The sequence below is a fragment of the Elephantulus edwardii genome, unplaced genomic scaffold (assembly GCF_000299155.1).
Source record: "Elephantulus edwardii isolate Elephantulus edwardi_28Jun2011 unplaced genomic scaffold, EleEdw1.0 scaffold00286, whole genome shotgun sequence".
NCBI lineage: Eukaryota > Metazoa > Chordata > Mammalia > Macroscelidea > Macroscelididae > Elephantulus > Elephantulus edwardii.
The window spans coordinates 2398299-2413021 of record NW_006400036.1 but is presented as its reverse complement, the minus strand read 5'-3'; the positions used below and the strand labels follow the sequence as shown (position 1 = coordinate 2413021).

At 51.5% G+C, this 14723-nt stretch overlaps 1 protein-coding gene across 1 annotated transcript in view; it reads right to left on the bottom strand.

Moving 5' to 3' along the window:
• Positions 1–3487: 3487 nt before the first annotated feature.
• Positions 3488–14723, bottom strand: part of PIK3R5 (phosphoinositide-3-kinase, regulatory subunit 5) — a 33054-nt gene continuing 21818 nt past the window's right edge. Inside the window, exons 5-18 of the mRNA XM_006900502.1 lie at positions 14446–14515; positions 13266–13440; positions 12582–12735; positions 9696–9779; positions 8752–9466; positions 8503–8665; positions 7675–7800; positions 7099–7227; positions 6838–6931; positions 6556–6632; positions 4696–4789; positions 4538–4620; positions 3735–3847; positions 3488–3635 (exon numbers count right to left, since the gene is read on the bottom strand). Coding sequence (XP_006900564.1) covers positions 3488–3635; positions 3735–3847; positions 4538–4620; positions 4696–4789; positions 6556–6632; positions 6838–6931; positions 7099–7227; positions 7675–7800; positions 8503–8665; positions 8752–9466; positions 9696–9779; positions 12582–12735; positions 13266–13440; positions 14446–14515 — 2225 coding nt within the window. The remainder of the gene's footprint in view (positions 3636–3734; positions 3848–4537; positions 4621–4695; positions 4790–6555; positions 6633–6837; positions 6932–7098; positions 7228–7674; positions 7801–8502; positions 8666–8751; positions 9467–9695; positions 9780–12581; positions 12736–13265; positions 13441–14445; positions 14516–14723) is intronic.

Below are 14723 nucleotides of genomic sequence, written 5' to 3'. Positions count from 1 at the left end.
GGCATAAAGAAATTGCCAAAAACAGCCAGAAATGCAGTCTGAACAGAATAAAAATGGTGAATGGGTCCCTGTGTGCATCAAAAACTTTTTCCAACAGTATGAAAAGAATACCTACTGACTGGGAACAAACATTTGGCAATATCATCTCAGACAAGAGTCTCATAAAGAAAGTTTATAGAATACTCCTGGGCCTCCACAAGAAAAAGACTGATAACCCAATTACAAAATAGGCAAAACACATGGAAAGAATTTTCACAGAGGAAGATATTCAAATGGCCAACAGATATATGAAGAAATGTTCCAAATCTTTTGATTTCTTGACTGTTATTACCTTGAATGTTGTTTGTGGAACCACGTAAAATTAAATTATTGATAATTTCAGTCTTTTTTCTATCTATCATGTTATTGGTCCATTGGGGAGGATTTTTATTTTCTTGATGCTGAGATGTAACTCGTCTTGAAGAAATGCTCCAAATCACTGGCAATAAGAGAGATGCAAATCAAAACCACAATGAGATACTACTTCACTCCAGTAGCAGTGGCAAAGTTTAACAAGACAGCAAGTAATAAATGTTGGAGAGGATGTGGCAATATAGGAACTCTTTAACATTGTTGGTGGGATTGTACAATGGTACAACCATTCTGGAAGGCAGTTTGGTGCTTCCTCAAAAAGCTGAACATAGAATTTCCATATGCCCCAGCTATACCACTACTTGGAATATACCCCAAGAAAATGAGAACTGAGGCTCAAACGGAAACTTGTACACAAGTGTTCATAGTGGCATTATTCACCATCAAAAGAATATGGAAACATTCCAAAGATGAGGGGGTAGGGTGTTAATCATAGGGTTGCACAATTTGATTGGTTGGTGCGGTGAAGGAAATGGGAAGGATCTTTTGTGAAAAACAATGTATTCAAACTTTGTAAATAAATCAGTATAAATTTTTTTAAAAGAAATCAAAAGACATGTTGCATTGGGAAAATCTGCTATCAAGGACCACTCCAAAGTGTTAAAGAGTAATGACGACAGTTTAAAGACTAAAATGCACCTGGTCTAAGCCATAGTATTTTCAGTTGCTTCCTATGCATCTGAAAGCTGGACAAGGAATAAGGATGACCAAAGAATAATGAACACCTCTGAGTTGAGGTGCTGGATAACAATATTGAACATCCCATGGACTCCCAAAAGAACAAACAAAGTCTGTCTTGGAGGGAGAACAACCGGAATGCTCCTTAGAGATAAGGATGGTGAAAGGTTACATCACGTACTTTGAGCATGTTGTCAGGAGAGCCCAGTCCTTGACAAAGGACAGCATGCTGTGGCTTGTGGAAGATCGGAGAAAGAGAGGAAGGTCTTCAACGAGATGGATTGACATAGTGATTGCAACAAAGGGCTAGAGTAGATCAGAGATGGTGAGGATGGCACAAAGTAGGGCAAGTTTAGACCTTTTGTTCATAGGGTTGCTATGAATTGTCGTTGATAAAATGGCACATAACAACATCAAAAAGCAGTACAATACCACAGAGTAAAAATAACTATAGATTACTAATTAAAGGAACAATCAAGTTTTATTTGACAATAATATTAAATTCCATTAATTAATTATTATACATCTGCTGACTATGTAGTAGGACAATGAACTCACACAACACAAAAAGATCGATAGCGTGGGGCTGATCACTCTTCTGAAGCCTGGAGTGGTCAGGACAGGGGAGTGGTGATACTAGGAGCTGGCTCTGCCTGCTCTTCCCAAGATAGGAGCATTCTGGACCGGGATTCCACAGCTTCCTATAAGCTCAGAACCTTTGGCGCAGGGGGATCTGTGCAGGAGACAATCTCATGTTTCCATGGCTACATTCTCACCTCTATCAGTCCAATATCCTGCTCCAGTTCCCATTTACCTTCAACTTTGCAAACCATTCTGACTTGGCAGAAAGTCCGATTTTTTTCTTTTACCATGTAGCAGTCAGGCACAAAGCTCCATGAGGCCAGGCCTTCCATCCACTGCTTGCCGAGGGGCTGACTGTGGCACTAGGACAACACCAGTGAACTCTGGGGAGAGTGAGTGTGTACGCAATCTGCACCGGTCCCAGGAATGAGGTGGGCATGGGACATGCTGGGCCAGCCTGGTAGAGAAGGGCTGAAGAGCTGTCCCCAGTGAAGACAACTCCTTCAGACGGTCAAAGCAGTGGCTCTTTACTCCCTCAGTCTTGTTCTGCCTCATCAGTGGGCTGAGAGGGGGTGGATGAAGATCATTCTGGAGACTGAGAGTATCACAGGCCCAGTGTTTGGAGGCAAGGCCACTAATCCTTACTGAGGACCTCCCCTCCTGTGAGCTAGGCACTGGGCTAAGGGCTTTGCAGATAGTTTTTAAGCCTTTCCAAAACTCAAAGCAAATAAACTCATTGGCATCAAGGCAGGCTCATGGGGTGCTCCAGAGGAGAACTTTCCCACAGGGTTTGCTTGGGAATCATTCCGTGAGAGAAAGATGGGAAATCTCCCATGTGATTTATTGCCTCTGTAAACCCTTTAGAGGGTCAGCCAAGAGCTGATTACAACTTGATGGTACACAGCAACAGTGATCTTTACAGGCGCAGGTATCCAGGCCTTTCCTCTGTGGTGTCATGGGGTGGGTTTGAACCATCAACCTCTTAATTAGAAGTGGCGTGTAAACAGTTGGCACTACTTCCCCCATTTTAGTGCTGAGGAACAAAGTAAATTAACTGCCCCTGGGCCATTCAGTTGGAAATAACTGAATGAATTAAATTATACTCATGGCTGAGTATAAGCCTACCCTATCTCCCAAGGTTCTCAGACTCACAAAAGGGCCTCAGGAGAGAACCTGCCCCAGGTCCTGAGTGTAGACAGGTAAAGTGTTAGTGCTGCTTTTCAGAAGACCTGGGTAGCAGGGGACAGTGTGTGTGTATAAGTGTGTGTGCACATATCTGTGTGCGTCCACACGTGTACATATGCACATGTCAAATTGTGTGTATGTGTGAGGAAGAGAGAGGTATTGGAGGTTAGGAGAGAAAAATCCCATCAACATTTCTACCACCTGAGTTCCAGTGTAGAGGGGACACTATTGCAGACATGAAGGTGCCCTAAGTCTTTGACAGAGTAGGAGGTGGACCCAGACAAGGGTTGGTAAAGGAGGCCTGAACCTTGCCCCAGAGTTCAGCCTTTCCTCTAGAAAGGATCCCAGCTCATGATGGTGGGTGGGGCCTACCTCCCTAACCTTTCTATCTATACCCTGAGGAGTCCCAGCGCCGTATGGCAGAGACTCTCCTCAGCTCTGGTCCTTCTCTAAAACCTGAGGCCCTGCCCTCGTCCCCTGTCTGCTGCAGGGCCCACATCTGGACACCGGTCCACACAGGCCCTCCAGTTTACCACAGAGAGCAAGCCCCTCATCACCAACTGTGGAAGGCAGGAAGTGGGGGCTCCAGGGAGGCTGCTTGGGCTTCCAGTCAGCCTGGTGCCTGGCCATACTAGGGCAGAGCGCCACTGAAAGTCATGATGGGCAGGCAGAGGAGGGAGCAGAGATCGGGCTCAGCCTGGGCCGGAGGATAGTAGGAGGTCTGATGTGGAGGCCGGAGGCTGCTCTTCTCTGGCTTGTAGCAGGGCAAGATCTCACACCTGTGGGGCAAGGTGGGAGTAAGGCCAGGCCTCCAGGCCTCTGGGAGCAGATGCTGACCCATCCCCAGGACCCCACTGTGCTGGACACCCCTCTCTCACCTGACCACACTCTGCAGGATCTTCCTCTCGTCCTGGTCCAGACAAACGGCAAAGGGGCAGCTGTTGGAGCCAATGATCTGCACCTTGTCCACCTTGACCTGTGATGTGCTGATCTGGAAGGAAGTCCCAGGTCAGAGCCTGGAGCCCAATGCCCCATTGCTCGGCCCACCACGCTCTTTCCGTGGAATGCCCACTCATGTCTGAGGGGTAGGGACAGGGACGCTCCCGGGGTGGTGGACCAGGCCAGGGAGGGGTTCCTGAGGCCTCCTGCAGGCCCTCCTTCCTATCTGGCCTCTGTCCTTTCCTGCATCTGGAAGAAGCTAGCACGCCAAAGGACAGACTTCACACCACTGGCTGACTATGAGAGCAGCAGGCCTCAGTCTCTGACTTAGGCATCTCAGTATCTACCATAGAACGTTTTCATGTACATGGACCCTGCCACAACACTCCACAGAGTGTACAACCCACACATCACTCTGTTGCTCATATTCCCCAACCCATGCCCATGTGGCCTGTCCACAGTACATTCCCTCCCTGGGACACCCTTATCTCTCTCTCTCTCTCCTGTCGTTGTCTCTCTCTCTATTTCTCTCCTCTCTTCCTGTCTTTGTCTCTCTCCCTCCTGTGTTTGTCTCTCTCCCTCCTGTGTTTGTCTCTCTCTCTCTTGTGTTTGTCTTTCTCTCTCTCTCCTGTCTTTGTCTCTCTCTCTCTCTCTCCTGTCTTTCTCTCTCTCTCTCTCTCTCTCCTCCTTTGGTGTGAGGGTACGAGTGAGGGTGATGGTGGAAAGACAGGGGGACCCTTACCTGGTTGAAGCCCTTCTTGGATTTGGGGTTCTGCCTCTTCACCACTTCTGTCAGGGTTAGCGTCAGGGCCTCTGTGCTGGAGTCTGAAGGAGAAGGCTGGCTCAAGCTCCGAATGCCTTCCTGCCCCCCCTCCCCACTCTGCCAGCCCACCCGCTCACCTAGCTCCTCCGGCTTCCGGCAGGCTTTGTTGAGGTTGACAGAGGTACAGACCTTCTCCATGTTGCTCCAGCGACTCCGTCCACTGATGGCCCCCTGGAAGTGTGAAGTCTCATGCTGTCATCCCAGAGGCCCTGTGCTGGTGCTGGCAACTCCTCCACAAACAGGAGGCTCCAGACTCACCAGCATGGGGGCCCACCAGAGCCACACCTTCCCACATGGCCAGGCTTGCTCACCGAGGGCCCTTCACCAGCTCGTCTAGACCCTGGCCTGTCAGGGTCCTGCATGTCGACGTGAGGCTGGAAGCCTGACCATGGCTGCCCAAATTTGTGCAATCCTGGGTTCCCACCACCCCTCTGCCTGCCTTTTCTCTTCCCTGTGAGAGTACAATCCCTCAGCCACCATTAAATGACAAAAGTCCTCGAAGCCTCCTACATCCTATTTTTACTCCACTGGGCACTTCATCCAAGTCCTGTCTCCACTTTCTGATTCCCCTCCGAGTTCAGGCTCACAGATTCAAATGCCTATTCTGATTTTCTCCCTTGGAGACCATGGTTTTCCCATCATGCCTGGGCTTTTCCTATGCTCCCTCTGCTAGTGAATGAGGCCACCAGTGGCAGAAGATCAAAGATCCATGTGTCTGGATGCTTCCTTTTCGAATCTATTACCAAGCACTGCTGGCCACAAACTCATACACAGCCCCTATTTATTTCTGAACTTACTGTCACCCTAAGTGCCACCACCTTCCTACTGCAGCTGCCTTCACTTCTTTTCTACACAACAAGTATTGACTTGGAGACACCCCCCCCACACACACACACACCTGTTCTCTACAGAGTACTGGAGGTTTTGGTCAGAACCTCAAATCAAGCCTATTAAGCACAGCCTATTCTCCACTCTCCCAGGAAATGCCTTCAAGGGGGCTGCAGGATCTCAGGGTAACAGGAAAGTCCTCTCACTGCCTTTGGGAATCAGGCCCTGCCTATTACTTTATAGCACAGCTCCTTACACTAGGCCACTCCATGCTATTTCCTCTTGCCCAGCAGCAAGTGACCTGGGCATGAGTAGATGTTAAATGAACATCATTTGAATGATGGGAGGAAGGAGAAGGAAAACAAGGAAAGTGGGCTGCCTGCTTTAAAGACAAACCTCTCCTGGCCTCTAGCTGGACAAGGTACATTCAGAGATCAGTGATATTGGTGTGCCAGCCTCTCCCCACAACTTCCCTCACTTCCTGCCCCACACCACCCCATTTTCAGGCACTCCACCAGGCACAACAGCCCAGAGAATCTGCCTCTCCTTCAAGCTGCCTCTGGAAGCCCACCACCATCCCACTCTCACTTCCAGACAGAGCCAGACCCTGCAGACTACTCCCCCTAACAATGCAAGGTGAGCACATTTGTGTGTGTGGTGGGGGGAGGCATTGGAGGTGGGCAGGAAGAAGGTCCATTTTCTCCCTTCCCCACTTCTCCTCACACCTTGCACCCCGGGGAGCCAGGGAGCCTGCTATGTCCTTCCAGTTTATGGACAGGCCCTGTGGGCATCTGAATCTGGCTCTAGGTGTGAGATCTAGTGGAGATCTGATCAGCAGAGGACAATGGGCCTCAGGACCATGCTAATTGTTGTTGTTAGGTACCATGGAGTCTACAGCAACTCATAGCAATCCTATGCACAACAGATTGGAAACCTGTCCTATCCTGTGCCACTCTTATCATCTCTGACACTCTTGAGCCCATTACTACATTTTGTCCCTCCATCTCTTCAAGGGTCTTCCTCTCTTACTCTGACCCTCCCTCCAGGCTTAAAGTATGGGAGATGACACTTGCTCCCAAGAAGCACTCTGGCTTCAGCAGGATGCTTACCTTGCTGTAAATAATCTGTAGTGTTAGAGGGACTGCCTCCCGGTCGCCATCGATACCCAGTCGCTTACTGCCACGACCTGCCACACACAGAAAGACACTTCACTCTCTCTCAGTTTTGCTCCTATTGATCTGGTGACCCTGACTCTGTTGTCCCCACCCTGCCCCTCACTCCCCTATCTCCAAGGACCCCCCAAGGGCTGCCCCCTGCGGCCTTGACCCCTACATCCCGCTTCCCATAACCTCCTGAGGCCCTGCCTCACCTCCTGGTAAGGCCATACCCACCCGAAGCCTTGATGGCTCTGGTGGCAGCAGAGTGACCCAGCTCCAGGGACTGAATGAAGATCTCAGTGGTCTTCTCCCCAGTGATGAAGGTCAGCTGAAGAGAGCAAGTATATCAAGTGTGAACTGCGAGAGGGAGAGGGGAGCGGAGGAGGGAGGGGACAGGCCAGTGCTGCTGGCTGCTGGGGCTGGGGCAGAGGTGTGATCTGCGGGGCCGCTGAGGCCTCCAGGATCTGCAAAGGTGAACGCGGAGGTGAATGGTACCTCTGTCTGGTAGACCTGCAGCAGCACCGGGCGGGCGGCGAAGCGGCAGTAGTAGAGCAGCATGTCTGCCAGGATGGGCAGCTGGGCAGGGGAGCCCACCAGGGGCCTCAATTCAGGCTTCAGAGACTGCTGGAGGGCACGTGGACAGAGTGGACAGAGTGAGAGAAAGAGTATTCAGGAAGAGAAGCAGGACCTCAGCAGGAGAAAGACACTCACACAAGAAACCCAGAAAGGAGAGGGATGTAGAGGAAGAAAGCCAGGGAGGGGACACTCAGACTGAAGCAGGACTGCTGCCCAGCCTCCAAAGCCTGCCCCTTCTGAGGGGCCTCCAGGTGGCTGCAGAAGGGGCAGAGGGGCCAGCCTCAAACCCTCTCCTGCTATGGATGTGTCCTTCCAACCCCCACCCCGTGTTCTGGGCTCAGACTTGGCCTTGACTCAGGAACTCTCCCAGCTTTTCGAAAAGAATCCTCAAATTAGGCCAAAAGCTGGATTCTTCAAAGCTTTCTAAGTGGGGTGGCAGGTGACTGCAGCCTTCCCTCCACCCCAGGGTGCTCCCCCACCTCAGGGCCCATTTACCTGGCACAAGACTTCCGGGGGTAAGTGCATGAGGCCCAGCACGTTGCGCTCATACCAGGGGTCCAGCATGCCGAGGTAGTGGGAGATGTCATTGGTGCTCTCCTCCCAGGGCACTGAGCCCAGCTCCTGGGGCAAGGGGCGTGTGGAAAAGTGTCACTCCAGGCCCTCAGGAGCCCTCAGTCCAGGGTCTGGATGGCCCCCATCCCTACTCGAGCTTTTCCTGCCCTAGGAAAAGGCTGACAACCTGGAGTACGTGTCACGTGGCAACACATTACACCCTAGTGCAAGGCAGGGGCTGGGCATGGGGTCACCAAAATACAACCAATTCTGACTCACAGTGACCCTATTTAAGTCACAGTAGAACGGCTCCACAGGGGTTTCAATGCCTGAATTTTTAGAAATAGATTCTCAAGTCTTACTTCTGAGATAGCTCTCAAAAAAAGAGAAACCAGTTGTCATTGAATTGCAAGCTCACTCACAGAGGACCCTCGATGGAGTTGCAAGGCTATAAAATCACCAAGTAAGGAGATGGGTCATTTTTCCTCTCATGAAGCCACTAGTGGCTTTGAACCTCCAAAGAGGGGCAGACAGCCTTTGGGTGAGCTCTGCAACTCCCAACCGGGATTATACCCCAGAGCACAGTAGGTAGACTTAAACGTCCAACTTTCTGGTTAGTAGCCAAGCCCATGAACAGCTTGTAGTACCAGAAGACAAGGCGGGAGGGCATAAGAACTGGTGACTCCAGCATGCCCCGTTAGTTAACTAACTAGAGCCTACTCACGTCCACTTTACTTTCCCATCCCATCTGGCCCTGAGCTTAGGACCTACTGTAGGGCTGGGGTGCCTCGGGGAGTCGGTAGGGGCTGCAGGCGTCTGGCTTGGAGGGGACGGGCAGCCAGTGGATGCCGCCCCGAGGCTTCGCTTCACTGGCACGTAGAAGAACTGCAGCTTAAAGAAGCGAGTGAGGAGCGGGCGACTGTTCTCCAGCCTCCTGGCACAAGAAGACGAGAAGATGGTAAGGCGGACGCCCCTTCAGGACCCAGAGTCCCAGCAACAGAGCGCAGCCGCGCCTCTTACCGGAGGTTGCTGTAAGCCCGCGCCACCTTGCCAGAAATCCGATCGGAGCCGAAGACGACCACCCGGAGCGTGGAGGCCTTGGGGTCCTCATCCCCGCTGAGAAAGGGCCTGCGGCGCTGGTGGCGGGCGGCGGGGGCCAGGAGCCAGCTGGGCAGCTGCGCGCGGAGCTTGGGCTGCGGCAGGGAGCGCGAGCGCTGCGCGCGGGTGGGCGGCGGGGCCGCGCCATCCGAGGGGTTGCAGAGGCTCCCCGCGCGCCGCAGCGGCAGGCTCGCCTCCACGCCGCCCTCCAGGCTCCGCGAGTCCCTGCGCAGCACCAGCTGGCTGGTGCTTTTGAAGAGTTTATAGATGCGGTTGAACTTCTGCCCGGGCCTGTGGTGGCCGTGCGGCTCCTGGCTGCTGGGCTTCCGCGGCCACTCCGGGGCGCTCTCCTCGATGTCCTCCACGTAGCCGCTGTCCACGCCGTCTGAGAGGCCAGAGACGAAGGAGCTCAGCAGCTGGCGGGAGAGGGCCGCCCCTGAGGCCTGGGAGGAGGCCAGTGACAGGGCAGAGTCCCGCGAGGCCCTGGAGCTGGTGGAGAGCACGGAGTCCCTCTTGGCACAGTGCCGGTCAGTGTCCAAGTCTTCCTCTTCATCCTCCTCTTCTTCCTCTTCATCGTCTCCCAGGATCTCTGGCTGGAGCAGTTCCTGCTCCTTGAGCAGGATTTCCTTCAGGATGTCTGCAGAGAAGTCAGAGAGACCACTTGAATGTCCAGGTCTCTGTGTGCCATTTGCTCACCCTTAGGTTACAAATCCAGACAACAAACTTGAGGAGGATAGGGTGGAGGGGTCAGGGCCACCCTGCTCAGGTGACAGTGTCCATGGGGGAGGAGGGGTAGGAAGCCCAACCCAGAACCAGACAGAGTTCCAGCAAGATTGTGGACACCAGGGCCTCCCCAGGCTCCTTACCAAAGCTGTCCTGGTTCCAGCTGTAGGTGTAGCACCGGGCCACAGGGATGGGGATGGTGTGGAGCTTGCCCGGGTTTGCAGTGTCTGTAGGAGCAACAAGGGTAAGAGATGGGGGTGACAGGAGGCCTGGAGACTGGCTGGCCCAGTCTCCACCTGCTGTCTCACTGGAGAGTGCATTTGTTATGGGACCCTCATTGGGCCACCGCTGGCTGAGTGGCACTGAGTTAGAAACAAGCCTGCCTGACTCCCAACCAGATGGCCTTTTATCTCATATAGATGCCTTGTCCCTTACTCAGCTGTGTCACTGTGGCCCAGTCACAACCTTTGAGCCTCATTTTACACTGTCCAAATGGGACATTAATAATAATTATTAATGATTATTATTTCCACATTAATAATAATGAATAAAAATAAAGTTACTAATGATACAGAAATAATTACTATTTATATTAATAATATTAATGTCCATGTAAATAATAATAAAAATAAGATTAACAATAATGTCTAAGTGAGACAACATTGTTGTTGTTATTGTTGTTGTTGACTGACTGCCTTTGAGTGGAGCACACTCATAGCAACCCTCTAAATAAAAGGCCTGAAGCCCCTCTACAACTGTTGGCATTTATCAAAGTTCACGGAGCTTCCGGAGGCAAGTTCTTTAGGAAGTGGATGCCACTCCTGCTTCCAAACCTGTCATAGTGGTATTATTGCATAAAGGTTTTGTGGGGAATATTGTGATCCAGCCTCACCAGTTGCCATTGAATTGATTCCCACTCACAGCAGCCACTCACGCTGGTAGAGCCGGGCTCCACAGGGATTTATTTCAGTGACTAGCTTTCCCAGAGAGGCACTCTGCTCTGCTGGCATAGTCCGTAGGTGGCTGAGCTGCTAACCCAAAGGCCAAGTCTCTGGTTGTTCAAATCCATTAATAGATCCACTGTATGGGCGGCTTCCTCCCATTTGATACACAGCCTCAGAAACCCAGTGGAGGACCAGCTCAGAGTCAGCTCCAACATGACAGCAGTGAGGAGATGAGAATTTTTCTCAAGGTAGAGTGCCAGTCCTTTCTGGCTAGACACTCCTCGGTGAACACAGACCTCTAACCTTCCAGTTAGCAGCTGAGTGTGTTAACCTTTTGCATGACCCAGAGACAAATCAATACTGAGACGAGGCCAAACCAAATCTGTTGCTATTGAGTTGATGCTTTTTCAAAGCAACCCTGCAGGCGAAAGAGCTGCCACGGAGGGTTTCCAAGGCTGTACGGAAGTAGATCGTCATAGCTTTCTCCTGCAGAGCAGCTGGTGGGTTCAATCCACCAACCTTTTGGTTACAGCTGAGGACTTAAGTCCTGTACTGCCAGAGCTCCGCCAATATTGTGATCAAAACTAAAAACAAACTCATTATCGTCAAGTCCGTATTGACACACCCCATGTGACAGGGTACAACTTCTCCATTGGTTTTTTTAGGCTGTAGATCTTTACAGGAACAAATTGCTTCATTTTTATCCTGCAAAGTGGTGGATTCAAACCACCAATCTTTTCGTTAGCAGCTCAACTTTTAATCCACTGCACCACCAGGGCTCCCTCAATATTGTAATCTAAATCCATACCCACTACTGTTGAGGTTATGCTGGTGACTATCAGCTTCTGAGCTTGTACTTCTTTTAGAGGGGAAGCTTCTGTTTTCATCCCAAGGGGTGACTGGATTTGAACTGCCCACCTTTTAGTTAGCAGCCCAATATGAAATACACTATGCCACCAGGGCTCCATCAATTGTGTTGAGAAGTTGTGCTGCCAACCCAAAAGCACTTGGTTCAAATCCACCAGCGGCTCCATGAGAGAAAGATGTGTAATCTCCTCCTGTGCCATTTATAACCTCTGATAACCCACTTCAGGTTCAGCTCTGAATTGGCTCCAACTCAAGGGGACATAACAATAACATTGAGTCAACTTTGGTTCACAGCGACACTCCATCAGAGTTCTGAGTCTTGAATTTTTACAAGTGAGCTTACTCCCAAGGAGCTACTGATGGGTTTGAACTGCTGACTTTTCTTTTATCAGCCCAGTACACTACATATCATACCACCAGGGCTCCTTTCCGTTTGTGATAAGCCAAACCCACTAGAGTCAACTCGATTGCGCTCATAGTGACCCTCCATTTGGCTTAGAAAGCTGTAAGTTTTTGTGCAAGGAAACGGCCTCTCTTTCTCTCCCAGGGGCAGCTGTTGGGTTTGAAGTGCTGGCCTTCTGTTTAGCATAACACAAATGCCACAAGTGCTCAATAATCCTCAGAATCTGTTCTCCCTTTTTGTATAGTAATGCTGCTGTTGTCATGTGCCTTTAAGTCAGAACCAACTCATAGTGGACCCTCTAGCACATTTTTAGAGGCTGTAAATTGAACAGGAGGAAACTTCCCATCTTCATCCCACAAAGCAGCTGGTGGGTTCAAATCATGTTTCTGAGTAGGCAGTGCACCTCCTTACCACCAGGCTTCCGGAGCTCCCTCTTATGAGGACAGAGCTGTAGAAATGGCATCGCCCAGCTTCTATATGAGCTGGGTGTGACTAAGTGGACTCACAGGGATGTGTGCAGAAGTGGGTGTACAACTTCTGCATTGTCTTCACTTACCAAAACCACTTGCCCTCAGTTAGGGCCCTCTTTTCCTCTCCTCACAAGTCGGAACATGATGGCAACTCAACCCTAACTCTGCAGAAGGAAGCAGTGTCTCCAGGATGGTAGAGCAGCAAAAGGCTAAAGAATCCAGGTCCAGGGATGACAGTGTGAAGCAGGGCTGCCCGGCACCCCCAGACCACTTGCCTGGGGAGCAAGGGCAGGTGCTGGAAGAGGCAGGCCAAGCTCTGCTCTCCTCCACTTAAGGGAGCCTCACCTAAGACGCCAAGGAAGCCAGCTTTCTCCCCCACCGCCTGTAGCTGGGTCCTGAGCCACTGCCGAGCTTCGGCTGCATCCCTGATGCCAGCGGCCAACTCCTGTGCCTCTGTGGTCGCCGTAAAGATGTCCTCAAGCTCAGCCAGGGTCTTGGACTGAAACCCCAAGAGGAGATGGGTTTGCTCCTAGTCCAGGTGCTGGCTACTGCCTTTCCCAGCTCCTACAGCCTCACTGTGGGCAGCGGGCAGGCCTTTCCCTGGCCTCATCGTCCACCTCTGTCCATGGATGACCAGGGGCCAGGTCTCTTTCTCCCCTCCCCTTCCTTTACTGCCAGACAATGGTCATGAGCAATAGGACATCAGAGCTCATCCTGCAGCCTAGAGAAGGGAAGGGACCCGCCAGAAAGCCAGGACTAGGATTTATAATGTCTGGCTTCAGTCCAAAGTCATCCCCATCCCGCCCAAGCCCAGGCCATCTTTGGAGGCACCAGAGAACAATGCCCGATCCCCAGTTGTCACCCAGCCCTGGTTAAGACCCAGCCAAGCTTTGGCCAGCGGTCTCCTGGGGAGGCTAGTGTACCCTGAAGACGGCAGCACTGAAGTGGAGTAGAGCAGGGCGCTGTCTCTCTGGAGAGGGGTTCCATGGGGGGAGGGTGATGCGGGACCTCAGGGTTCCCAGATTGTACCTGCAGTCTGCAGTGCAGGCCTGGGAGGTCACAGTGCGTCCCGAAGGTGGCCTGGAAGGTGTGCAGGAGCAGCGTGGTGTATGTACCATGGGGCGATTGCTCAGGTGCGCTGAGCTTGTTGGCCACAGCCAGGAACTCGGCCTGCACCTCCAGTGGGTTCAGCAGCAGCACGGTGCTGGGGGCACAGAGCATGTGGCTGTGGATGCTTGGCAGGGCTGCACCACGCAGCCCCAAACCTCGCACCCACCATTGCTCAGCCCCATAAGGTCAGGCTGGTATGGAAACAGCATTGGTTTTAATAGGTTCTAGTCCAAAATGTTCACAAAGGACTGCTTTACTAACAGGTAGAAAAACACCAGGAAAAGATCTAGGACTGAGATATAAAACCTGGCTCAGATACCTCATAACTGTTTGATTTGGGAGAAGTCACTTAGTCTCTGATCTCTAGGATTTTTTTCCATCCGAAAAGTAGAGATAAAGTAAATAATGTGCGTCCAGCAGGCAACACTTGGTAGATTGAGGCTTTTAATTAAAATAAATAAAATCTCAAGTATGTTTGAGGATCAGCCAGAGAAAGGAATCAACACACAGAACCTCACTGAGACTTGTGGGGCCCCTGTGGGCACATTTATCCAAGGACCTGGCTGAGAGGCTCATGATAGGAGTGCAGTTAAATGAAGACAGTGCTGTTGTCATGTTGCTATTAGCTGCTGTCAAGGTGGCCCCAGTTAATGGTGCATAAAAGAATAAGATGCTGCCTGCTGGGTCCTGTGCCAGTCCTGTGATTGGCTGTGGGTCTGACTGTTATGCTATGCAGGGGTTTCATAGGCTGGTTTTCAGAAACTGGTTACCAGCCCTTTTGTCCTAGTCTTAGTCTGGAAGCTGCATGTACACCTGCTGAGCATCATAGCAGTGCACACGCCTCCACTGACAGATGGGCAGTGGCTGGGCACAGTGTCATTGGCCGGGAATGCAGCCTGCACCTTGCACAGAAGGTGAAAATTAAATACACTAAAGTACCATGGTCCCCTGTTAGGAGGCGGTGACTATTAATACAGCTGTGGCCAGAGGGAAGTAGATGCGGTGGCAGAGGGAAAGTCAGGTGCAGGGGGGAGATGTCCCACCCTCCCAAGGCTGCCTCCTACCTCCCTGTCCCCCTTCCCTTCCCATGGACACTCACACGGTGGAGCTGCGGTGACTCCTGGTGGGCAGGCCCTGCTCGGCCCTCACCAGCCTCTGGTAGGAGATCCCTGTGGGGAAAGAAGTTAGTTCATGAGTCTACTTGCTCCTTCAGCCCCCTGTCCCACACTAAATGACAAAACACTAAGTGACCAAAAAGGCCCCAGACGGGTCCACAGAACCTGGGGATAGAGTGGAGGTTTCTGCACCTCCTGTGTGCCTGGCACTTTATTGCAACTAGTCTTCACACACATACATACATACACACACACACACACA